The sequence below is a fragment of the Nilaparvata lugens genome, chromosome 2, assembly GCF_014356525.2.
Source record: "Nilaparvata lugens isolate BPH chromosome 2, ASM1435652v1, whole genome shotgun sequence".
Taxonomy (NCBI): Eukaryota; Metazoa; Arthropoda; class Insecta; order Hemiptera; family Delphacidae; genus Nilaparvata; species Nilaparvata lugens.
The window spans coordinates 37,751,316-37,777,821 of NC_052505.1; the positions used below are offsets into that span (position 1 = coordinate 37,751,316).

The following is a 26,506-nucleotide window of genomic DNA, read 5'->3' on the forward strand; positions in this document are numbered from 1 at the left end:
TAATAATAGTATTGTTTTGGTAATCAATAAATATTTTTATTTTCACAAACTCTGTAGGTATAATTTATAATGGTGAATGTGAAACAGCTGCATCAAAGAAATTATCTCAAAAACATATGTTTAGGAAAACCATAGTTTTGAACTTCGTTTTCCTGATGGAATGTATAGCCAACACGTGGCATGTATTTTTCAGCTAGAACAGTTTTTTGAGACTGCTAAATAAACGTCTACAGTTTTATCAATGTTTTCAGCAATATGAAAACGCATGCAGTTAATATGTCTTTAAATAAAGGTGTTGATATCTACATGATAATTATTCTCTACCATTTTTATTTAATTAAAATTTCAAAATTATTCAAGCCTTGATAGAATGATTGACTCACTGTACAGTCAGTCGAAAATTTTAATATTGAAATGAGGGGTATTTTAGCAAGCTAAACAAAAAAGTCCTATGCACCTTTTGAAGAATTTTTTCTTCAAATGAAAAATGAGTTTTGTTGGTTGTCAAAACTCCCCCTGAAAAAGAACTATCCATTTTATCCTATCTTTTAGTAAAATAACAATGATTTCTGCATTGAATAACATCTATCTTGCCAACAAGAATCTAACTCTGTGAATTTAGATATGACCTACACTTTAGTTTTATATAATTCTATTAATAAATTCATGGAAATTGAAGTACTTTTTTCAGTTAGTTGATGATTAGTTGATGAAATTGATTATCAATAGAGAAAATGATTAAATTTCATCAATACAGAATTAGTTGTCGATGTACTGAGTTCTTGGCCAACAATAATTCAATATTGGTATTTATCCAATCATTATTTTTTTCAGAAGTTATTTCATTTGAATTAGAAAATATTTATAAGCTCCTATCAATTTATCATTCGTAACAATGAATTCTTCAAAACATGAATTTAATCAAATAAAAAATTGCCCATACTTCTGTATTCATGTTCGCATGTTTTCCACTTGTGATGGATAGCCAAAATATTGTGGAGCGAGCTGCACGGCGAATTGAAACGAGGGCTCTGATTGGCTGAAAAGTTCAGCGTTCTGAGTGAGGTGAGGCGAGCAGTTAGAACAGAGGCAAGCGGCACGGCGATGGTTCGGAGTACGGTACGGCGAATGATTAACTGCTGATTTTTAATATTATGAAACATATGCTCATGTTCGTTGAAAGGCAAGATGTTCGGAGGAATGCACGGTTTGCTGCGCGGTTCGAGGTTCGGTTCGGCATGTGTGGACGCACCTTTAGTTGTTACAGGACATTTATACAGATCACAGGCCAAAGCAACTTAATAATCTATCTTCTTCTTTTTCTTCTTTTTTTCTTCTTTCTCTTCTTCTTCTGCTTCTTCTTCTTCTTACTCCTCTTCTCCATCTTTCTCTTCTTCTTCTTCTCTTCTTCTTTCTCTTCTTCTTCTTCTTCTTCTTCTTCTTCTTCTTCTTCTTCTTCTCTTCTTCTTCTTCTTCTTCTTCTTCTTCTTCTTCTTCTTCTTCTTCTTCTTTCTTCTCTTCTTCTACCTATACTAAAAGTCTAAGCCCCGACAAACTGACAGTTTTATAGTATTCCTGGTGATTGAGCCTGTCTTTTTCAGCGTTGTCTATTAATAATAAAGCTTAATTTACAACTAGCTTACCCAGCGAACTTCGCACCGCCAATGTATCTCATGTTACACTTGACTTTATTTGGTGAATCATGAAATTTATCTGACAATCAACATGTTCATCTACATCTCAATACGGACTTCCTATGTGCTTAGTCATGCAGCATTCATTATTCCGAAAACATATTATTCTTCTCAATCAATTGGTAGTAATATCTATCAGTAAAGTCTTCAATTAAAAAAAAAAAGGTTATATCAGTGTTTCAAAGAAAAATATTCAATGTTTTCATAGCTGTAGATTGTCGATATATGGTCCAGAAAATATGCGATGTACGATGAATCACACAGAATTCCATATTCTTTCCATTTTAGGATGAATATAAGCTAAGCTAAATTCAAAAAATGGTAAATTATTCTTTCATTCTTCAGTAATTAATGAATGCAATATGAATACTATACATATATACTATACAATATTTATACTCTCTTTCATTAGGTGAATAAATTTTTTTCAACATTTTCCAGTTTCTCAATGATAAGGGAGTGATAATTATTTGTATAGGTCTTCTAAGGAACCATTATCAACAGCTGGTACCAATCGACTACACTTCAACTCCTAACTACCGTTTTAATACCAGTACACAATTTATCACAGGGTGACGTGTTTATTATACAGCTGGTAACTTCAGATGCTCAATCATATGATCACAATATGATCTTGAATCATGATCATCTTTCCGTTCTTCGGGTAGCCGCTCTGTCGACAATTTATTTCGAAAACATAGGTCTCTAAAATGGATTAATAAATAATTATTACTATCCCCCCCTATTAAAATTTCTCTTCAGAAACCATCCCCAATATTCACACATCATATTCCCAAAGTTTCATGTCGTTATGTCAAGTAGTTTTCAAGTCTATAGGGAACACACAAACAGACATTCATTTTTATGTATATAGATTTACATTCGGCTCAAACAAAAGTCTCTCTAAATGGAGGTAGAATAAGGTTGACAACTTTCAGTTCTGTTGTTTTAACTTTTTTACTTTCCTTGCCCTATTACCATAGGTAAGGAAAGCATTGGTTTCCAAAAAAAATTAAGGTACCCCGATTTCAAGTTTTCTATACGTTTCAAGGTCCCCCGAGTCCAAAAACATGATTTTTGGGTGTTGGTCTGTGTGTGTGTGTGTGTGTGTGTGTATGTCTGTGAACACGATAACTCCATTCCTAATCAACCGATTGACTTGAAATTTTAAACTTAAGGTCCTTATACCATGAGGATCTGACAATAAGAATTCAATAAAATTGAATTCAAAATGGCGGATAATTACTAAAAAAACCATGTTTTTCACGGTTTTCTCGAAAACGGCTCTTAACGATTTTCTTCAATTTTTTTTATTTTTCCTATCAACTGACAAATCCTGGCAACTGACAAATTTCTGGGAAAATTGCAGGAGCTGCGTAATATTCTCGAGAAAAATGGCGGATAATTACTAAAAAACCATGTTTTCACGGTTTTCTCGAAAACGGCTCCAACGATTTTCTTCAAATTTATACCATGGATAGCTATTTACAACTCTCTTTCATGAGGTGAATATTTTTCTTCCAACATTTTCCAGTTTTTCAATGATAGGGGAGTGATAATAAATCTCTATACTTATAAAAGGCTAAGCCCCTACAGACTGAAATCACACCACAGCCCAAACTACTGAGCCTAAAAACTTGAAATTTTGCACGATTGTTTATGGTAGCCTGAAAACATCCACTAAGAAAGGATTTTCAGAAATTTGCCCCCCTGAGGGAGCTGGGGCCCCCCCAAAATTTTGTACTTTTTAACCGCTCATTGCACAGCAAAGTCATGAGGAACTTTTTTGTTCAGCTACGAAAAAAAATTAGATCTATGCAGAAAAATTTCGATCAGGAGCACAGGGGGGTCCAGGAGAGGGCATTTTTCGAAAATTTTGATGTAAAATCACACTACAGCTCAAACTAATTGTCCTACAGACTTGAAACTTTGCAAAAATATTCTTCAAACATGCTAGACGCGCACTAAGAACGGATTTTGAGATATTTTGCCTCTAAGGTTTCAAAGGATGAAAAAGGATCCTATTAAGTAAGGTTATGAACATGGTAAGGTGAGTGCCATATGGAAATGAGATAATTTATTTATTGACATGTGATATTCTAACATATGTTGTAATCATTGGAAATAACAAAATAATATGATAGAAATTCAAAAAGAACATCTGTTCTATTATTGCTTTCTACCTGATTCCACTCAACCTCAATAATATTGTTCTGATAATTGATAAATATGTTTAATAATATTATTATTATTGATATAATAAAAGTATTGTTTTAATAATTAATTATTATCATTAATATAATAATAGTATTGTTTTGGTAATCAATAAATATTTTTATTTTCACAAACTCTGTATAATTATTTATAATGGTGAATGTGAAACAGCTGCATCAAAGAATTATCTCAAAAACATATGTTTAGGAAAACCATAGTTTTGAACTTCGTTTTCCTGATGCAATGTATAAGCCTACACGTGGCATGTATTATTAATTTTTCAGCTAGAACAGTTTTTTGAGACTGCTAAATAAACGTCTACAGTTTTATCAATGCTGTATCGGCAATATGAAAACGCATGCAGTTAATATGTCTTTAAATAAAGGTGTTGATATCTACATGATAATTATTCTCTACCATTTTTATTTAATTAAAATTTCAAAATTATTCAAGCCTTGATAGAATGATTGACTCACTGTACAGTCAGTCGAAAATTTTAATATTGAAATGAGGGGTATTTTGGCAAGCTGAACAAAAAAGTAAGGTCCTATGCACCTTTTTGATATTATTTCTTCAAATGAAAAATGAGTTTTGTGGGTTGTCAAAACTCCCCCTGAAAGAGAACTATTCATTTTATCCTATCTTTTAGTAAAATAACAATGATTTCTGCATTGAATAACATCTATCTTGCCAACAAGAATCGAACTCTTTGTGAATTTAGATATGACCTACACTTTAGATTTATATAATTCTATTAATAAATTCATGGAAATTGAAGTACTTTTTTCAGTTAGTTGATGAAATTGATTATCAATAGAGAAAATGATTATAATTTTATCAATACAGAATTAGTTGAATGAATATTGTCGATGTACTGAGTTCTTGGTCAACAATAATTTAATATTGGTATTTTTATCCAATCATTATTTTTTTCAGAAGTTATTTCATTTGAATTAGAAAATATTTATAAGCTCCTATCATTTATCATTCGTAACAATGAATTCTTCAAAACATGAATTAATCAAATAAAAAATTGCCTATACTTCTGTATTCATGTCGCATGTTTTCCACTTGTGATGGATAGCCAAAATATTGTGGAGCGAGCTGCACGGCGAATTGTAATCGAGGGCTCTGATTGGCTGTAAAGTTCAGCGTTCGGAGTGTGGTGAGGCGAGCAGTTAGAACAGAGGCAAGCGGCACGGCGAATGGTTCGGAGTGCGGTACGGCGAATGATTAACAGCCGAATGATTTTAACATTATGAAACATATGCTCATGTTCGTTGAAAGGCAAGATGTTTGGAGGAATGCACGGTTGCTGCGCGGTTCGAGGTTCGGTTCGGCATGTGTGGACGCACCTTAGTTGTTACAGGACATTATACAGATCACAGGCCAAAGCAACATAATAATCTATCTTCATCTTCTTCTTCTTCTTTTCTTCTTCTTCTTCTTCTTCTCTTCTTCTTCTTCTTCTTCTTCTCTTCTTCTTCTTCTCTTCTTCTTTTTTCTCTCTTCTTCTTCTTCTTCTCTTCTTCTTCTTTCTTCTCTTCTTCTTCTTCTCTTCTTCTTTTCTTCTTCTCTTCTTCTTCTTCTTCATTTCTCCTTCTGCTTCACCCCCTCTTCCTCCCTCTTCTTCTTCTTCTTCCTTCTTCTTCTTCTTCCTCTTCCTTTTCCTTTCCTCTTCCTCCTTTGCCCTCCCCCTGAGGGAGCTGGGCCCCCCAAATTTTCACTTTTTAACCGTTCATTGCACAGCAAAGTCATGAGGAACTTTTCGTTCAGGTACGAAAAAAATCAGATCTATGCAGAAAAATTCCAATCAGGAGAACAGGGGGTTCAGGAGAGGCACTTTTCGAAAATTTGATGTAAAATCACACCACAGCTCAAACTAATATTGGCCTACAGGCTTAAAACTTTGCACAAATATTCTTCAAACATGCTAGACGCGCACTAAGAACGGATTTTGAGATATTTTGCCTCTAAGGGTTTCAAAGGATGAAAAAGGATCCTATTAAGTAAGCTTATGGTAAGGTGAACTCCGTATGGAACTGAGATAATTGACACATGATATTCTAACATATGTTGTAATCATTGGAAAGCTTGAAAAAATTTCATCAATTAGCTGATCGAATTGATTTTGCGTTGATTGAGAGCGCGAGCTTACCACGTGTTTTACGTGGTAAACGTTCTACAGATTTATAGTATTCCTGGTGATTGAGCCAGTCTTTTTCAGCGTTGTCTATTAATAATAAAGCTTAATTTACAACTAGCTTACCCAGCGAACTTCGCACCGCCAATGTATCTCATGTTACACTTGACTTTATTTGGTGAATCATGAAATTTATCTGACAATCAACATGTTCATTTACATATCAATACGGACTTCCTATGTGCTTAGTCATGCAGCATTCATTATTCCGAAAACATATTATCCTTCTCATCAATTGGTAGTAATATCTATCAGTAAAGTTTTCAATTAAAAAAAAGATTATATCAGTGTTTCAATGAAAAATATTCAATGTTTTCATAGCTGTAGATTGTCGATATATGGTCCAGGAAATATGCGATGTATGATGAATCACACAGAATTCCATATTCTTTCCATTTTAGGATGAATATAAGCTAAGCTAAATCAATAAATTGTAAATTATTCTTTCATTCTTCAGTAATTAATGAATGCAATATGAATACTATACATATATACTATACAATATATATATATATATATAATATATATATATATATATATATATATATATATTATATATATATATATATATATATATAATATATATATTATATATATATATATATACTCTCTTTCATTGGGTGAATAATTTTTTTCAACATTTTCCAGTTTCTCAATGATAGGGGAGTGATTATATTTGTATAGGTCTTCTAAGGAACCATTATGAACAGCTGGTACCAATCAACTACACTTCAACTCCAAAAACCGTTTTAATACCAGTACACAATAATTTATCACAGGGTGATATGTTTATTACAGCTGGTAACTTTAGATGCTAAATCATATTATCACAATATGATCTTGAATCATGATCATCTTTTCGTTCTTTCGAAAATTCCGAAAACATATGGCTGTAAAATGGATTAATAAATAATAATTATTACTAGCCCCCTATTAAAATTTCTGTTCAGAAACCATCCCCAATATTCACACAACATATTCCCAAAGTTTCATGCTGTTATGTCAAGTAGTTTTCAAGTCTACAGGGAACAAACAAACATACAAACAAACACACAAACAGACATTCATTTTTTTATAAATAGATTTCCATTCGGCTCAAACAAAAGCCTCTCTAAATGAAGGTAGAATGATAAGGATTCAGTTCTGTTGTTTTCACATTTTTTCAAATCACTTTCAAAAAGTTCATGTAGTAGTACCTACTATTGTGTTTGAGACACTTCTGGCGCTATCATAGTTTCACCACTATTCTGTTCCACAGTCCTATCTCTTGCAGTCGTTAACTATATCTATAATAATTATATAAAGTAAAGAGCTGGCTTATGCACGTACGGGATAGGAAAATTATGTTTGACGCATCATCACGTCTGAACTACTGGACTAATTAACTTGAAATTTTGCTTATAGATTCTTAATTAACCAAGGATGGTTATAGGCCTATTCTCAATTCTTCAAAACTTCATTACGTCAAGTTTTCATTTTGTCAAGTTTTAAAATAGATCCTTGCGAAGCACGGGTTCTTGCTAGTTATTTGTATAGGTCTTCTAAGGAACCATTATCAACAGCTGGTACCAATCAACTACACTTCAACTCCAAAAACCGTTTTAATACCAGTACACAATAATTTATCACAGGGTGATATGTTTATTACAGCTGGTAACTTTAGATGCTAAATCATATTATCACAATATGATCTTGAATCATGATCATCTTTTCGTTCTTTCGAAAATTCCGAAAACATATGGCTGTAAAATGGATTAATAAATAATAATTATTACTAGCCCCCCTATTAAAATTTCTGTTCAGAAACCATCCCCAATATTCACACAACATATTCCCAAAGTTTCATGCTGTTATGTCAAGTAGTTTTCAAGTCTACAGGGAACAAACAAACATACAAACAAACACACAAACAGACATTCATTTTTTTATAAATAGATTTCCATTCGGCTCAAACAAAAGCCTCTCTAGATGAAGGTAGAATGATAAGGATTCAGTTCTGTTGTTTTCACATTTTTTCAAATCACTTTCAAAAAGTTCATGTAGGTAGTACCTACTATTGTGTTTGAGACACTTCTGGCGCTATCATAGTTTCACCACTATTCTGTTCCACAGTCCTATCTCTTGCAGTCGTTAACTATATCTATAATAATTATATAAAGTAAAGAGCTGGCTTATGCACGTACGGGATAGGAAAATTATGTTTGACGCATCATCACGTCTGAACTACTGGACTAATTAACTTGAAATTTTGCTTATAGATTCTTAATTAACCAAGGATGGTTATAGGCCTATTCTCAATTCTTCAAAACTTCATTACGTCAAGTTTTCATTTTGTCAAGTTTTAAAATAGATCCTTGCGAAGCACGGGTTCTTGCTAGTTATTTGTATAGGTCTTCTAAGGAACCATTATCAACAGCTGGTACCAATCAACTACACTTCAACTCCTAACTACCGTTTTAATACCAGTACACAATTTATCACAGGGTAACGTGTTTATTATACAGCTGGTAACTTCAGATGCTCAATCATATGATCACAATATGATCTTGAATCATGATCATCTTTCAGTTCTTCGGTAGCCGCTCTGTCGACAATTTATTTCGAAAACATAGGTCTCTAAAATGGATTAATAAATAATTATTACTATCCCCCCTATTAAAATTTCTCTTCAGAAACCATCCCCAATATTCACACATCATATTCCCAAAGTTTCATGTCGTTATGTCAAGTAGTTTTCAAGTCTATAGGGAACACACAAACAGACATCCATTTTTATGTATATAGATTTACATTCGGCTCAAACAAAAGTCTCTCTAAATGGAGGTAGAATAAGGTTGACAACTTTCAGTTCTGTTGTTTTAACTTTTTTACTTTCCTTGCCCTATTACCATAGGTAAGGAAGGCATTGGTTTCCAAAAAAAATTAAGGTACCCCGATTTCAAGTTTTCTATACGTTTCAAGGTCCCCCGAGTCCAAAAACATGATTTTTGGGTGTTGGTCTGTGTGTGTGTGTGTGTATGTCTGTGAACACGATAACTCCATTCCTAATCAACCGATTGACTTGAAATTTTAAACTTAAGGTCCTTATACCATGAGGATCTGACAATAAGAATTCAATAAAATTGAATTCAAAATGGCGGATAATTACTAAAAAAACCATGTTTTTCACGGTTTTCTCGAAAACGGCTCTTAACGATTTTCTTCAATTTTTTTTATTTTTCCTATCAACTGACAAATGCTGGCAACTGACAAATTTCTGGGAAAATTGCAGGAGCTGCGTAATATTCTCGAGAAAAATGGCGGATAATTACTAAAAAACCATGTTTTCACGATTTTCTCAAAAATGACTTGACTGATTTATTTCAAATTCATACTCTGTATAGTTATTTATCAGCTCTATCAACTGGCATGAGTCTCCTTCCTGGGAAACTAATGGGGGGTCCACCCCATCCTTGAGAAATGGACTTTGTAACCTCCTTCTTGTGCATGAGGTAGGTAGGTAGAGCAGTTCATAAAAAGAACACATAGTCGAGATATTTCATCTGTAGAACAGCTGTTTTGACGACTTATAAAAAAAAATCTTCGAATTTCAAAATTTACACGAAGGAAAAAGTACTCTGAAAACAATTATATACACACATATAATTATACAGAAGTCTGATCGTAGTTTCAAATATGTTGCCGCCAATCGTCATTATGTTATTCCCCTAAATTATTCTCGTTTAAGAACGGGGCTTACAGTTCAATGAGCAAGGAAAGTTGTGTGATTGTACCACACCAGATTTTTTTTTCAAATCACTATCAAAAATTTCATGTAGTAACCAACTATTTTGTTTGAGACACTTCTGGCGCTATCATAGTTTCACCACTTTTCTGTTCCACAGTCCTATCTCTTGCAGTGGTTAACTATATCTATAGTAAAGTAAAAAGCTGGCTTATATACGTACGGGATTGGGAAATTATGTTTGACGCATTATCACGTCTAAGCTACTGGACTGAAACTAACTTGCAATTTTGCATATAGATTCTTAATTAACCAACGATGGTTATAGGCCTATTTTCAATTCTTCAAAATTTCATTACGTCAAGTTTTCAGTTTGTCAAATTTCAAATTAGCTCCTTGCGGAGCACGGGTTTCTGCTAGTTGATGATATAAGAATCGAATTATTAATTTTGTGTAGTTGAAAGTATGGGAGTGGATATGAGATTAAGTAACTTCATTCATGCAACCATTCAAAACTACTTTTATTCTAGCTAAAATGTTGGTTGTAGTATTCAGCCTTCAGCTAGATTCCCACACATCGGTATCAGGTTCCGTGTCCGGTTCAGTGAAAATATTACCCGCATGAGTTCTAATAAAACTATTTCCACTGAGCCCGGCGAATAGTCCCATTGCAACTCATCATGGGATCCAGCTCTGTCCGATTGAGCTATAGCAAAACGCACATCATAAATTAATCAACTAGAACGGTTCTACGTTGAATAAGGTTGGAAGGAATTGAGTCAACACATTTATGTATAAAAACTGCCAATCTGCGTTTAATGCTTGAGTTTTAAAATAAAAATAGCATACACATGTTTGAAATAATATACGACAGAACATCAAATCACACAGAGTAATAGTATAGAAAATTACAAAATATAATGTAATTCTCAAATTAACAGCGAAGGAACAGTAGAGGTAAATTACAATGCTGTATTTTATTGAAAAACAATTGTACAAAAATGTATTGTTGGATTGAGATTTTTGAAATCAAAAACCAACGTTTGGAGAAATATCGTATCAGTATCACATTGGTAGAACAAAAATTATATCTCTATAGAATGCTTAAAAGCACTAGAGGAACAATAAAATATTCCAGAAATCAACAGTACATACATACGGTATTGTTTTGTATTAAATAAAGTTAGTGTTCAGTGGGAAGCAACAAGCTAGCTTACTGATATGTTTTACATATACCTTTCATTGAATGTTGAAGTTTAAACATCATTTGGAAAATTGAATTCAATTTGGAAATAGAAGGAAACAAATTGTTTATACATTAATTATATGCGATACAATCGATATTATTCCATTGCCTATCAATTCAAATCAATTGACATTTTCATAAGTTAGCAGTGTTTACTGGAATAAGATCATTCACTCAATGTAGAACAATGTTACTGAAACAAATTAACGGACACAGAATACATTTAAACACATTACTACATGGAACAAACAAGACAAACACTCACAATTGAAAAAATGTAAATACACACAAGTGAACAAAATTGTTTCCAAGAATGTTGAAAAACTACATTGAGCGAATGAAATTTACATTTGAAGTAATTTATAGTGTAATTCATACAAGAAGTATCATACATAGAAAAACTGAAACTGACAATAAAAACATGCACTTTAAATTATCGGAACAATAAAGTATTCCTTACAACAGAGAAATCTTATGGATAGGACAAATTAATTGGAATTTCAAATTCCCAAATGATATGATAAGCATCATAGATCCAGCCCATGTCAAGGAGTTTTAATATCATCTCAATAATAATTATCTTGTATTCCAACATCAATAGTTCAAAAAATGAATCAATTAATTTCATTACGAAGCAACCAAATGAGTTATTTGAAATCAATTCATTTGTGCCAGAAATCAATTTTTGTTATAGTTGCCAGATAGGTGTCCGATCTATCTCTTACTTTTTAATATATTTTCCATAATTATTGATAAATTATTTTGCATTCATGATTGTATCATGTATGAACAAAACCAAGGAAGCAAATTAGAGAAATATTTTCATTGGTACTGGTCTATACCGTACATAAAGACTGTTGATGGTTATATAAGTATAGAATCATTTCAGTCAATATTATACTTGCTAAGGCAAACCTCTGCCTGCACATAGCTCCATTATTTTTACATACGAACGGCTTAGTAGAATAACTTGCTTAAAATTCTAGTTTTATTTCTGAGAAGATTCAAAAATTAATTTTGTAAAGCATTATAGAAACGTTACTTGGTAGATAATGTTTAGAACACTATTTAAGGGAATGTAGGAGATATGCGATGTAGAGATAGAAAACATATTAAAAGAATTTTAAATTTAAAAGTATAAAAAATGTGATTGCATCATCGGTTGCCTCCCTCTGTGAGAGAAAGTCGAACAGTAATCTCTACATTATAATATCCCTATCACATTTTAGTATCAAATTAAAAAATAAATCTAGCTAATACTGATCAAGATGAAATATCTTTTGGGAATCCATTTTGAATTCTTGCTTGAAATTAGAGTTATGTGGTTTGAAAAGCAAAATACTTTTGACTGGTAACTTTCAAACACGAAAGTTATATTGGATAGTAAAATTAATCATAAAATTATACAATCAATTACATCATTTGGAATAAATGAGGAGGTAGATAATTTACATTAATAGTAAAATTGTGATTCAGTTCTATTAATTAATTTACATATTTCATCACTTTAAACTTGGTAGTTTATTAACTTTGTAGTATGTATGCTGAGAATGTACAATCTATTCTAGTCTAAATCTTTAAACTATAGGCTGATTGACTGCATTTTTGTACTTACACCTTAATAATAATTATATAATCAATTATAGTGATAATTACTATGATAATGAAGATGGATGATAATCATAATCATAATGATAATATAATAGGAAGCAGTTGAGAATATAGTACCGAACTTATTTGCCCGTACGGCACCATATAGGCTCTGCACAAACACATTAATTCTGCCTTAGTACTGCAATTCCATCACACTTAATAAATAAACGTTCTATTCTTAAATTCTTACATTTCCAAACTAATCCTTAACACCTATTGTTTGACAGCTTAGTTTAATGATCTTACGAAATAATTTTCTTAGAAAAATTATTACTATTTACACAGAACAATCTTTGGTTGCAGAATAACATAATAAAAATAATTTACATTAATTTATTATTATTGATATCGTTTCATCCAAATATAAATCAATAATTTGACACAAACACAACAATATAATAATAGTTTTTATACTTATAAAAATATTCTAATAACAAAGAAATCAAACAAAAACTATGTAAAAACAAAAATTTGTTTGAAATTAATAAATTGTGAAAGTTCTTGTATTTCACGTAATTATGAGTCTGTGACAGTCAGTTCGAATTATTCATTGCAACTTACATCTTACACGGATATCATTAAAATCCATATATTCTACTGAGATCTAGTTCACAAATTTAAAAATTACGATAATATCAAGAAGCAAAAATAAAAATCGATCACAGAATTTTTAAAGTGATAAATTTGAGCTATAATAGTTATAACCAAACAAAGCAAATTTTCGTTATTATGAGAGCCATAACTAGAAATGTACATGAACACATATTCAGGTTTAACTAAATAATCAAGAACATAAGATTGGGGAAATTGAATTTCCATAATAAAAATTCAATAACATAGAACTGCTGAAATAACTAGAAAACAAATATAACAAAATCAACTGCAATTAATTTTCCTAGTCCTTCATTTTTTCAACTAAAAATTCACTAAAACATTCATTCAAACCAAACACGTCAACTAAATCTTCCATTCAACAATAGTAGATTCATATTGGTAGATAGGTTCATTGTTTTATGGAATGAATTCAGTTTAAATTTTTTCTCCCTCTACTTGAAGAATTTCTCAAAATATCAGAGCCAAATTTCAAACTTGCACACACTTAAGGAGAAAAATATATTCGTTCATCTGATTTCATAATTTACAACTATTTATATAATATAGATCCTATACTTAAATTAAATACGTTTGTATATTTCACTTCCTACTTATTAAAGATAGTTTCAGTCCATTACAAAACTGCACAACACTTAATTTTGACAAAAATTAAAACAAGGCTGATATTTTTAGTAATATAAATTGTCATAGTCTATCCACTAAGCTAAACATTATTACAACTATTCAATTTTTCTATTCATTTTCATATTTACAAAATAGTAGATCAGTTCAATCGAAGCTCACTTTGAACGAGTTATAAAAAGTTTATTTCATTCTTAATCTCGTAAATCTAGTCATTATCTCATAATTTTACTAATCCGCGTCAGTGATTCGCGCTTTTTTGTTTACCAAATATTTTGAAACATTGAATACATTGTTGATCGAATACTCCAAATCAAACTCCAACAAATTTGTTAGAAATGCTTATTCGGTTTCATCTGAGTAAATAAGTCCTGAATATGCCTACGATATCGGGGCTTCTTCCAAAACTACTAGCCTATATGAATTAAAATATTTACAAGTGAATTCCCAAATTCGAAATTCTTGAGTCAGAAAAGATCCCAAAACACTTAGAAATTACCAAAAATATGAATTGAGAAAAATACAAATTACTCACTTTATTATAAGAGTACACATATTAGTTCCTATACATATCACAGCAGTCAAAATATAATACAGTACTGGGAACACTTTTCTCATTTAAAAACTCACAATGAACTACCGTACTTCAAATTATGATTTTGAAGAATGATTGAAGTAAGCGTTCTTTTGACCCATTTCTAGTTGAACTACTAATGGTTTGTGTCATAAGGAATTGAAGTTTTTATGTTTTCAGAGTGTGGTGAAGAGGATAATTTTATTTGCCCTATTTGTGGTTTGGCTTTATTTGAAATATTTTATGAAGTTTTGATTTTTTAATCCATTTTGAAAGAAGATATCGCGGACGTCCCAGAATGAGATGGGTTGATTTTAGAGGCACAGAGGTTCGAAACAGGCAGCAATGACTAACCCGTGAAAGGAAGAAGAAGAAGAAGAAGAAGAAGAAGAAGAAGAAGAAGAAGAAGAAGAAGAAGAAGAAGAAGACGATTTTGAAATATTCAGCAACGTTCCGTCAAGTCAATAGTGAATCATCTCAGAATTCTCAAATTTATTCAACCGAATTGCAAGAAATAATTTGATTTGTTACCTAAACATTGGAAAAATATTGAGGCAGTTTAATATGTATCGATTAGTAGATCATTCTAATTATTGAATAATAAAATAAATTTAATCAGGTAATAGTTGAAGTTATTATTGTTTTGTTATGTAGTACATTATAATTATATTAGTCATTTAAGTTTTTTTATTGAAATAGTATTTGAGAGTTCTCTCTGTCCCAAAATTGTAGAATTATCCGCCAACTGGAGTGAAAATTACTAATGTGAAAATTGAAAAAATCAAAGTACCATTTTTAAAAACTTTTTTTATTACTCACAAGCTTCGTCATATTAATGTCATTTTTGAGTGAATTACTTGAAAATGGCGTTAATATGTCGAAACTTGTGAGCAATAAAACAAAGTTTTAAAAAATGCTACTTCGATTTTTTTAATTTTCACGTAAATACGAGTAGCCCTCACCATTGTTGAGAGTATTGTTGCAAACAATAAAAATAATTTATTTCCATTTTTTAGAATAGATATTACATGTGAAGTATTATTTAGTTGAGGTAAACTTTAACAAGCTTTAATGTCAATGTCCATGATCATAATATTTACCAGTGTAATATCGACTCATCCTCTGTCTGTTCTTTGTAAGCTTCTGTTAAAATTCCTTCACTTGTCCAATTTTCAGTATAAACGCATATTAACATGAAATTTTAAATCTATATAGTTTAGAAATTGAATTTATATTATATATAATTTAATAGATTTATATGTATTATCGTTTGTAAAGATTAGGATGTGACCTAGTTTTCCGTACTTTTATTCATTTTAAGTTTATAATAAGCTCTTTTTCTTTGTCTATTGACATGTTTACCATTCCTAGCTGTTCGAATTCACAAGTTGTTCTTTGCCAGTAGTGCCATTTTGTAATTGAGAATATTTATTTTAGTAATTTGTATACGGTATAATATTTATGGCGAATAAATGAATTTGAATTCGAAAAAAAACAAATTGAATAACAAAATCGCATTCAATCAGCAATTAAAAACGGTAAAATATTGAGCTAATTTTATTTTGTTTAAATATCAATTAAATATGTTGTGAAATATTGGAGTATTCGATCATCAGCGGGGTCGTAGTCGTTGGATTGGCACAGGAGTGGGAGTGGGAGGGGTGAGAGCGACATCCACCAATCACCTGAAGGCAGGCGGCGCCGCATTCCCCATTAGTCAGCCGAAGCGCTCCTTCACCAAAAACATCAGCTTCTTCTTTCCCTTGTAGGCCAGCTTCATGTTTTCGACTAGCTGCGTGAACTGAGCGTGACCGTCATGAGCTAGAATGAAGGTATCACGTGCCTTACCTAGGAAATCTATGAAATCGCCATAGTGTCGCGGGGAGATGTGCGTGAGCCGTGAGTGTGTGGTGTGAACGTAGGCGGCGACGGCTGCTTCGAGGAGTTGCCTCAACGGCGGCCGGTCATAGGAGAGCGGCTTGACGCTGCTGCGGTGTCCGCCCGCTGCACCACTGGAGCTACTGCGGTGGTGATGGTGATGGTGGTGGTGATGGTGGTGCTTGCTGCCGTCGACGCCCCCTCCCGCAGCCGGGTGCGGACACGAGATGCCCGGCGCCGTGATGGAGCACCGGCGCAGGATGTCCGACAGCACGGTCGCGCATTGCACGTTCTTCACCAGCAGCGGAATCATGTTGCTCAGCTCCGATTTGCCCAGCGAGTGGCTTAGTGCGCACGCCCAGTGAATATCGTTGATGGCCGGGTGTGTGTCCTAAACAAAAAGAAATCTATTATTACAAAGAAAATCAACCAAGTACAATTAATTAACAGTGCTTTCACAATAAGCATCCAACAATTAATCATAATGAACTTCCAGCTAATGCAAAATATTTTACTTTCCATTGGTTGTGCCAAGACTGCACGATTGCCATGTACTTTATATGAATATTGTTACCGTACACTTTTTCTATGTATTTAAACACGATATGCAGAGATGAATATCAAATTTATTATAATATTTAATATTTGTAGCTTTGCTATACCCTGTGTATGTATTATATTCTATAATATGTTGTATTATTCTATGGAAATAAAATTAAATTCAAATCAAATTATGATGTATGATGTGTGAGCAGTGTGATGCCGCATCTACATGTTGGCCCAGTAAGCTGGCCGGCCGGCCCAGCCTGCAATGTGACCAGTGTCCAATGAAGGCCAGCGGTAGCAAACGTTGGCAATCCACCCATCCACACACTGGCGCTGGTCGACATTGGCCTTCATTGGGTCAATATGTAGATGCGGCATAATAGTAATAAACATTCAACAATTAATCAATAGTCTCAACAATGAACGTTCGAAAATGTCATCCATCAATCGACAGTATTATAATCAGCTCTTGTTACCTGCGCCTGCTGCGACTGAGGTTAACAAGGAGGGAGACAAAAAGCAAGTTCTCTGCTTTTCTTAAGCAAAGATTCAATTTTATGATCTCAAGCAAGAGTTGATATCCAAAAACGTTGAGACACTATTTTTAGCGGAAGACAACCTAAACCCTACAAGTATATTAAAAACTTCAACACTTGGCAAAGAAAAATTGGAATAATTACACTAGCAACAAGAGTTGTAATAACCTCTAAAACTGCAATTGGAAAAAGCCTCTCAAAGGCTCTTTCATAAATCATTCTGGCTCCTCAACCACAGGCATTTACCAGGTCAGGAGCCTTCTTCAAATAATTTATGTACACAGTAAATTATTCGTGTTTGTTGTACACTGTAAACGAAAAAGGATAAGTATAACTCCTTATGGTTATCATGAACAATCGGAAACTATCGTATATGAATGGACAGATTCTGTAGAATAGGACGGGATATAGATAGGATAGCTGACCTGATTGTAAGCGAGGTGAACGTTCTTCATAGCTAGGATGGCCAGCTTATAAGCGCGCGTGGGGTAGCCGCGATGCTCCATGTAGCGGGCAATGGTGAACAGCTGCGATGACGTCATGATGTGCGACGCCGCGTCTATCACGATCTGGTAGGCCGTCTCGAACGCTATCGCTTCGTTCTCACACAGTGTCAGCGCGTTCAACGCACAGTTCGGAGGATCCTAAAACACAAAAATAATTTATGTTGTTTTCCATGAAGTAAAATAATATAATAATAACTTTGTTAAAGAATGCTTTAAACGAAGTGTATCAACTTCAACAGAGGTACAAAAATAATATTATATAAGTTGTAGCTGCAATATTCGAAGGAATATCAGTGTTCTCAATTACCACTCATGTATCACAGCTACAGAAAAATTTTCACAAATTTCACCAAATTCAAAGAAATATGGGTCGAGTGCGACCTGAAAAATTAATACATGAACACTTTAGAAAAAACCCCTAGGAACATGATATCCACAGGGATATCAGGGGGATGATATCCCCAGTAACATCACGGTAGTCTAAACACTGGAAATATTCACTAGTCAATATGAGACCACTCAATGTGGTTTAAATTATGGACAGGGACAAACATAATAATAATAATAATAGTTGGAAAAATTTGATTTTGCTTGAAGAATGACAACCAATTATAATGTTGAGTAGAAACAATATTGATAATCATGATATTTTTTCACTTTGTTAATATTATTCTCATACAGTAGGCTACATGTTATATCCATTCTTATAAGGTATATGCCTAGAGTATACATAGTACATGAATATAATGTGATTATCAAATATGCTTTCAGAGTGTTCGGATGACATACATGATTTCTCATGAAACTGATTTACTTGGCTAGAATAGAATGTTTCTTTCTCTTCCTATTTCCTAGAACAAAAATCTCATGACCTCCAACATACAATTATTATTGCGGACTTCCTGGTTTCTGTATCATTTTTATGGAGGTTCAAGCTTCTCAATGAATACCTATTAGTGATATTGTGATATATTTAAATACCTAGATTGTTCTATGTTTATGTTTCAAAATATGCTTGTGAGTGCTTTTTCAACTCATCAAACGTTAAAAAGCTTCTTGTTAATTTGTGAGTGATGAACTGTTATTGTTTGCATTAATTTTTTTGTCATGTTCATTGACAGCATTATCATCATTGTCAATTTATGTAACTGATAACTAATATTTCATGGTGGGAATTATCTGCATTTTGTCAAATATCATTACCAAAGAAAACTGCTATTCTTTTATCGATGAGAATCATTGTTATATTCACAGTAGATGAATGAACTGTTGTTCTGTTACAACTTGTAACTTGTCGATGGTTTTGAAAAGGAGTTAGAATTCTTGATGGTTCGAGTATTCTATACCACAGTATGAGTTTGTGTTTAGAGAGGGTTACTTTGTGTGATTTTCTTATTTTTTGTGTTATGTGTTATTTGAAAATTCCTATACTCTGATGAGATTCTCTGGGAAGCTTTTAAAAACAAAAACAAGCAATGTAAACAATGAATTGATTTGATTAGATGTAAACAACTTATTATTTTCCTTTTGAGAAAGCCTTTCTTAAAGTTAGCTGAGAGTCATTTGATATTCACAAATAAGTTTTTCATCCCTTTTCAAATGGATTTGAAATTTAATATTGAATAAAAATTCAATAGGATAGTGGAATGAGAGGAAGGACATGTTAGTGGTACCTTAGTGGCGCACTGCAGAGCAAGGGTGCGCGCGCACGCAGACAACTCCTCTTGCTGTGCGAAGGTGAGATTGAGCCGCATAATGGTGGTGTGACTCATGATGGTGGTGGCAACGGGCCCTGTCGCCTCGGTCGGCGTGAACAGCTGGTACCAGTTCTGCATGATGGAGACGAGCGCGTCGACGCCCACCTCCGTGCCACACGTCACCAGCCAGCGCACCATCTCGCGGCGGCGCCAGTTCACTGACGACAGTGTCATGCGCATCACCTACGTCACACCAAAAGAGCACTTGTATAACACATGGTTGACCATAGTTGAATATAACATAGTTTACCATATAGTCGAATAGTCGACTTTGTGATTTATATAATAGTCGAATTTGTGATTTGAAAGAGTAAAATTGTGCAGAAATTGTGCATTTTCAGACGATTTCATGAAGGCACATGATTGAACGATTTGGGGAAAGAAGCGTTATCTGAATATCAATATTGTACTCAGTGTACGATTGTACCCTATTTAAAAAATGATAAAAATGCATCAATAATTATGTAAAGATAGAAATAATAAACAAATAGGAGATGAATAAAGTTCATGAATTAGTAAGGGATTGCATAAACATTGTGTCAAAAAGAATACATAATACAGAATAGCTGGAAAATTGATTCTCAATAATAATCAAATTTAGTTGTTGCCTTTGAAATTAACTGGTTTGATTTTGATTGATTCATCAATAACAGCCGCACGATAACTACATGTTATTTTCCTGTTGAATAATATAATCTGAAGAATTAATATTTAATCTAAAAAATATAACTGTAAAAGAATTAATGTGTAAGATCTCGATACAAAACACACCTTTAAATCACATTGAATCTAATCATTAGTTGGTATTGGAACAATATCATTCATGCTTGAACCTTGAATTATTCATTATTACTCATGAGCCTACAAATTTTTATATTCTAGTGTTTGAAATAAGTGAGAAACTAAAATATAAAAAAATTGTTGGATATTTGAATGGAATCAAGGTTGGTTTAATAGTTGAATGTTGCCGATGATTACCTGAAGTCCCAGTTCGAAGCTGACACTGAGCAGCGTCTGATGCCTGGTGTTTGGGTCGGGCGTGGCGAAGCGAAACGCGTCCTGAGCTAACTTGAATAAATGCGACGAACTGTGAATGTGCCTTTGCGACGACTCCAACACCGTCCTCAGTCTCATCATATCACCTGTAATACAAAACATTTTCAGACATCAACAACATTCTATTAAATATTTTATATTATTTTCTAAATCTATGTTGAATGAATATTTTTAGTAAGCTATAACTGGATGACAAATTGAAAATTAATAAAATGAAGTTTGTTCGGGATAAATATCTGATAAAAATAATTTTATTGGTAAAATTAAGAAAAACACGTACCAAAATTTGGATGAATGGATCGATATTTTATTTAGAATTATTACTCAATGTAGTACTTGAGAACTAATGTAAGTTTATGAGTTGCAGTACAAGGGTTATACATTCTTTTAATTAATTTAGAGTTTGAATAGATAAAATTCTTCCTTTTTTTCTCAAGAACGATATAAGAATACCTGTAGATACCTGCACATTAAGAACTAATGTAATTAACAAGTGATTTCCTTTTATGCCAGTGTTTTAATTTACACCACTTGTGCCTTAGTCATTTTTGTTAGTCGAAAGAATAAGACGTTGATGTTGTCAATACCACTATATATTATTCTTTCAATTATGGAGAAATACCACATCTCCTCTCATACAACAACAATACAATCAAATTAATTTTTTTTTATTATTTGAAAATTAGCACCTAGTCAGAGACTAATAAGCTATTTATTTTATCCTAATTTTACTAAATGGACTTTTTCAAACCTCATCCTATGATTCAGTTTGTCTAGTTTTTGACTACAATTAATTAGTCTAGTTTGTATCCTATAAAATAGTTTCATACAATCAAGTTAGTAGGCCAATAATAATTTGTTTGGTTTGAAGGGATGAACATTTCACTATCACTAACACCAGCTTCAAGCCATCAATTCACAACACGAATTTCACTTCACTAACTCATACGGTTTTGTTCTTTTGAGCCTCCTGGCCAGATTATCAACATCAAGCAGCTGGATTGTCTCTATATTGTCGTGCTGGTGGAGTCTCTCTTCATGCTTAGCCGCAAAGTGCTCAATAACTTTCGTGACTGTCTCCAATTGAAGGTCGCGATGAAGATCAGCATTTCTGATGTACCAAGGAGCGTCAACAATATTTCTTAGTACCTTATTTTGAAATCGTTGGATAATTTGTACATTGGATGGTTTAGTACAGCCCCAAAGTTGAATGCCATAAGTCCATACTGGTTTCAGTAGCTGTTTATATAGTAGAATCTTGTTATATATGGACAGCCTGGATCCTCTTCTCAGCAACCAATAGATCTTTTTGAATTAAATTCCAAAAAAATTTAATTAAAAAAAAATTGAATTGATTAAATTGTTTTTGTTAGTTTTAATAGAAGCTATTTATAATGGGTTAAGGCACTTACTGTAACAAACTTTGTAACAGTTGAATTTTGTAGGAAATAAATTTGAATTTAAACCTACTCTAGAAAATGGTACGCCATAGTGGAGTAGGTCAATTTCCACACAGAAAACACTACATGAAGAATACATATTATAAGAAATTTATGAAACCAACCATTGTATATAATTGTAAACTATCTAATATTTTCTGTAATTTATGTAGTAGGCCTAGTTTTAGTTTTTTTATGAAATAAACATTTATTTATTTAAATTGAATGTACACAAGACCAATAGCTTGATTTACATGAGATAACTGAAATAGTAATAGCCACAAATAAATCTCAATGGCCACCAATAAGAATATGATGATGATGACCAATAAACCTAATGTGATGAGTTACCTTTAGCAGCGCTGAGCATAGTGGAGGCGAGCGCACACTGCTGCGTCTCGAGGTGTCCGATGGTGTACCACCGGGGGTAGCGATTCAGCACCAGAGACGACACATTGCCACTGTCCGACTCGTCGTGCTCCTCGAGGACGGGCAGCCGCATGGCCCGCAGCCCCACCTCGTAGGCGAGGTCCGGGTAGCAATTGAGCAGCGCGACGAACAGGAAGCGCGCGAACGTGTGCATGGGGATGCTCTCGGCGTGGATGCCGATGCCCAGGCCGGACGAAGGCCCACCCTCGAGCAACACGATCGACTGCCGACGCAGCACTGCCACCAGACTGTTGTTCAGCTCCATGCCCTGCAGCTTGGCTATCAGCTGGTCTTCTTGTTTGCATGCTTTTTCCTGCACAAACACAGCGAGAGCGGTTAGGTTGATCCATTTTTTAAACGCAAATTCAAATAGTTATTTATTCCTCTTAAAAGCATAAAAATGATTGAGAATTCGTCACTTGAACTGACTATTTCATTGAACTGACTGATATATCATTAATTACTATTATATACTTGATAATATCACTATTATCATTTCAATTCATAATTTTGAGGAAGTAACAGAATACGACAAATTTCAGACAGTATTTTATTCTTTTTTTATAAATTGGAAGTAGATTTGTATCAAGTATCAGCACTCTTTCTAGAAGATTCAATACTATTATAACAGATTTTGTAGAATTAGGCTGAATAGATTGTTTTTATAGTTATATATTGAATGGAACGACTTGAAATTGTTAATAATGTGTAGCAACCGAACCCCCAGTTTTTGAAAACTTTAATGATTGAATAGTTGTAACAATTTTAAGTAATTTTATTTAAAAACTGTTAACTAGCTAGAAATTGTGTAATGAGCACATTTGATTTGGAAATACTATAGTTTTTGTTATTTTAAACAAGTAGTTTTATGGAGTTTTGTGTTCAAAACCTAATGTATTTCTCTCCGAAATATTTTAATAGAATATAGACTATGTAGAAATGAACCTAGGTTATTCATCTTATTATAATACCTGATCTGTAATCCATAATAAAAAAATAAACTTTTATAACAATAACATGTATGAAGATACCCCAAAGAAATAAAAGAATAAAATTTAAGTGAGCTATAATGCAGAAGAAAAACACTTGGAAGACAATTCGCATTTTTTAGACGAAAATTATCTAGGCCTAATAGTTAAAATTTGTAAAGAGATACAACAAAATTAAGTAAGAAACAAATTCAGATTCATAACAGATTATCATAAAAGTGCAGAGACAGAATTTTATCCTTTTTTATAATTTGAAGTAAATTTTTATCAAGTATCACTCATTCATTTAAATAACTCTAAATTAAATGACTCAAATCTTACTTACTATGCATACTTAACAACAATTGAATAGTTCAAGGCGATTGCTGTAACTTGATGATTATGGTCTTAAGTTGGATAGTATGTTCAATTTTGTTTAATTAAATTGAAACCCATTAGAACTGTATACAAAGTATGGCATTCACCTGAGCATATAGTCCGGGAGGCATGATCCGCTGCTGTCCGAGGCCAATGAGGGCAACCTCAACAGCCAGCGTCAGGTAGGTCTCCGAGCGATCCCTCGAGCCAACCACAGGCACATGGTGGTAGCGGGGAGGAGCTATGTTTCCCGATTCCTCTACGCCCACTGGATCTGAGTACAACAAATGCATTAATTAGTAATGATTAATCAATGGATTTCAAACGATAACTGCAAAAGATACAAACAAATATCGGACTACAGTAGAGCACCAATAATCAGGACATCGGTTATCCGGTTGACCGCTGGATGATTTCAAATAAATTGTAGCTTATTTAATTACACAACGAGTTGTCTATTCTAACTAGAGTGATGAAATGATGTGATTCAAGATGTGAATGAAATGTGAATGAAAGATGAGTGTATATAAGTCATATTATATACAACACGTACTACTAGGTACCGGTACTGTAGGCCAGAATACAAAGTTTTATGTCTACATTTGAGAGCTAGGATAAAACCGATTATCTAGACTAGATTATCAGTTATCCGGACACATTCATGCATCAAATAGACCGAGGATAATCGGTGCTTTACCGTGCATATTTTTGGAGCTTTATTGAAATGAAATGAAGATGCAGTAATTGAATGAAATAACGCTTGCTGAATAGTTAAAGAAAATACAATATATCTATTAGAACTTGATGCAAATTGAGTTAAATTTGGATTGCATTTGGAAACCTACCTAGATAGGTGGGTGTGTGCGAACTAGTGCTGGGAATCTGGTCGTCAGGCAGCCGACTGGCCTCTGCGAGGGTGTCAAACAAAGTTCCGATGGGGTCGAGTGGATGTCCAACCCAACCCTCGGCCCAGTTGGCCTCCACAGCGCAATGGCGGGCTCCACATTGCGACATGCGGCCGTCTGCCGATTTGAGCGGCGCTGCAGACGTCGACGACTGCGACATCGCAGAGGAGGAGGCGCCCGAACTGGCACCACCGCAACAGCGGACACTGCAGCGGCTGGGCGTCGCAGAGGAGGAGGCGCCCGAACTGACACCACCGCAGCAGCGGACACTGCATCGGGTCGGCGCCGGCCGGTCGTACGCGCAGCCGCGGGTCGCACTGCAGCCGTACCGGTTTGTCGAGCCGTACCGGCAGTCGCTGTAAGTCATCACAAATCATTTAAAATTAGAATTGATTATTGTGAACTTTGGGTAAATTGATATTGGTCAGGGAAATTGATCATTTCACTTGATAGTTTTATTCATATAATAAACATCATAAAATGAACCTCATAGTTTTATTCATAGAATAAACCACAAGCTATAGCTTGAAACTCAACCCCTTAAACGGCGAAGGAGTTGCTGGCGTGAAATGAATATTCACGGGGTTGGAATGTCTCTCTCACATATCTTCACTCTGCATTTATACAGCCAGTACAGTAATTGTTAGAAGTGAGGGCACCGCCGAGAGAAAACTGACCAAACTCTTCCCCCACCCTAAAAATGCAGAGTTGAGTCTCATGTGGTGGGAGTCGAAGGTTCAAGTTATTACTCACGGCCTTCAGTGCCCTTCATTCTCATTTAAAGACATGACTGATTTCGACAAATAATTATTATTACAATAAATGGTACAATTGGCCGAGACCGGTTGTGTCTACAAAAAGAATGAAGGGTACTATATTATTAATTCCAAAAAGATATAACATGAATTAATAAACACACTGTATCTGATGGACAAAACAAAAGCATAATAAAGTAGACACTCGCCAGCAAATATAATCTTGAGGAATTTGATCGATACAATTTTCAATTAATAATTTATCAAGTCTGATTTAGTCTATAGGCCTACTAAGTTTCTCATTACTTTTTTGTTAGGGCTACTCTTAAATTGAAAGAGATAAAAATCTAAGTACTTAATCTTTTTTCTAAACTCTATACTTACAATTAATTGTTTTTTAATAAATTTAAAAAAGGATACTTAGATTTTCATTCTTTTCAAGTTTTTCATCTTGAAAAAGATGCTAACTTGAGATAACAATATTTGGGTTTCTACCTGTTTGCCCCCACAAATGTTATGTATGTAAATAATATCAATTAATTCAATCTAAACATGTGATTTGAACGATATTGAGCATGAACGCCTACTTGAAGCAGGATGACGAAGACGGTAGACGTGAGTGCGTTTCGTAGGCACAGCGAACAACATGATGGTCGTAGCCGGGACAGCGGGACGTGCACGCGGCCGTCTGCGCCAGCGGACATGCGACACATGAGCCTCCACGGTCGTAACGGTGGCTGCTCGCCTCGCCCCATGATGCCGCAGCCGCCGCCGCCGACGAAGATTTGTGCTGCTGGCTCTCGTGCCAC

The 26,506-nt window shown here is 33.9% G+C and overlaps 1 protein-coding gene across 1 annotated transcript in view; it reads right to left on the reverse strand.

Annotated features, from left to right (window-relative positions):
- Positions 1-10,648: 10,648 nt before the first annotated feature.
- Positions 10,649-26,506, reverse strand: part of LOC111050781 (zinc finger SWIM domain-containing protein 5) — a 33,156-nt gene continuing 17,298 nt past the window's right edge. The window contains 8 exon segments of the mRNA XM_039420066.1: positions 10,649-16,813; positions 17,930-18,148; positions 19,684-19,950; positions 20,746-20,909; positions 22,614-23,004; positions 24,145-24,311; positions 24,883-25,298; positions 26,285-26,506. Of these exon segments, the coding sequence (XP_039276000.1) occupies positions 16,262-16,813; positions 17,930-18,148; positions 19,684-19,950; positions 20,746-20,909; positions 22,614-23,004; positions 24,145-24,311; positions 24,883-25,298; positions 26,285-26,506 (2,398 nt within the window). The 3' untranslated portion in view covers positions 10,649-16,261.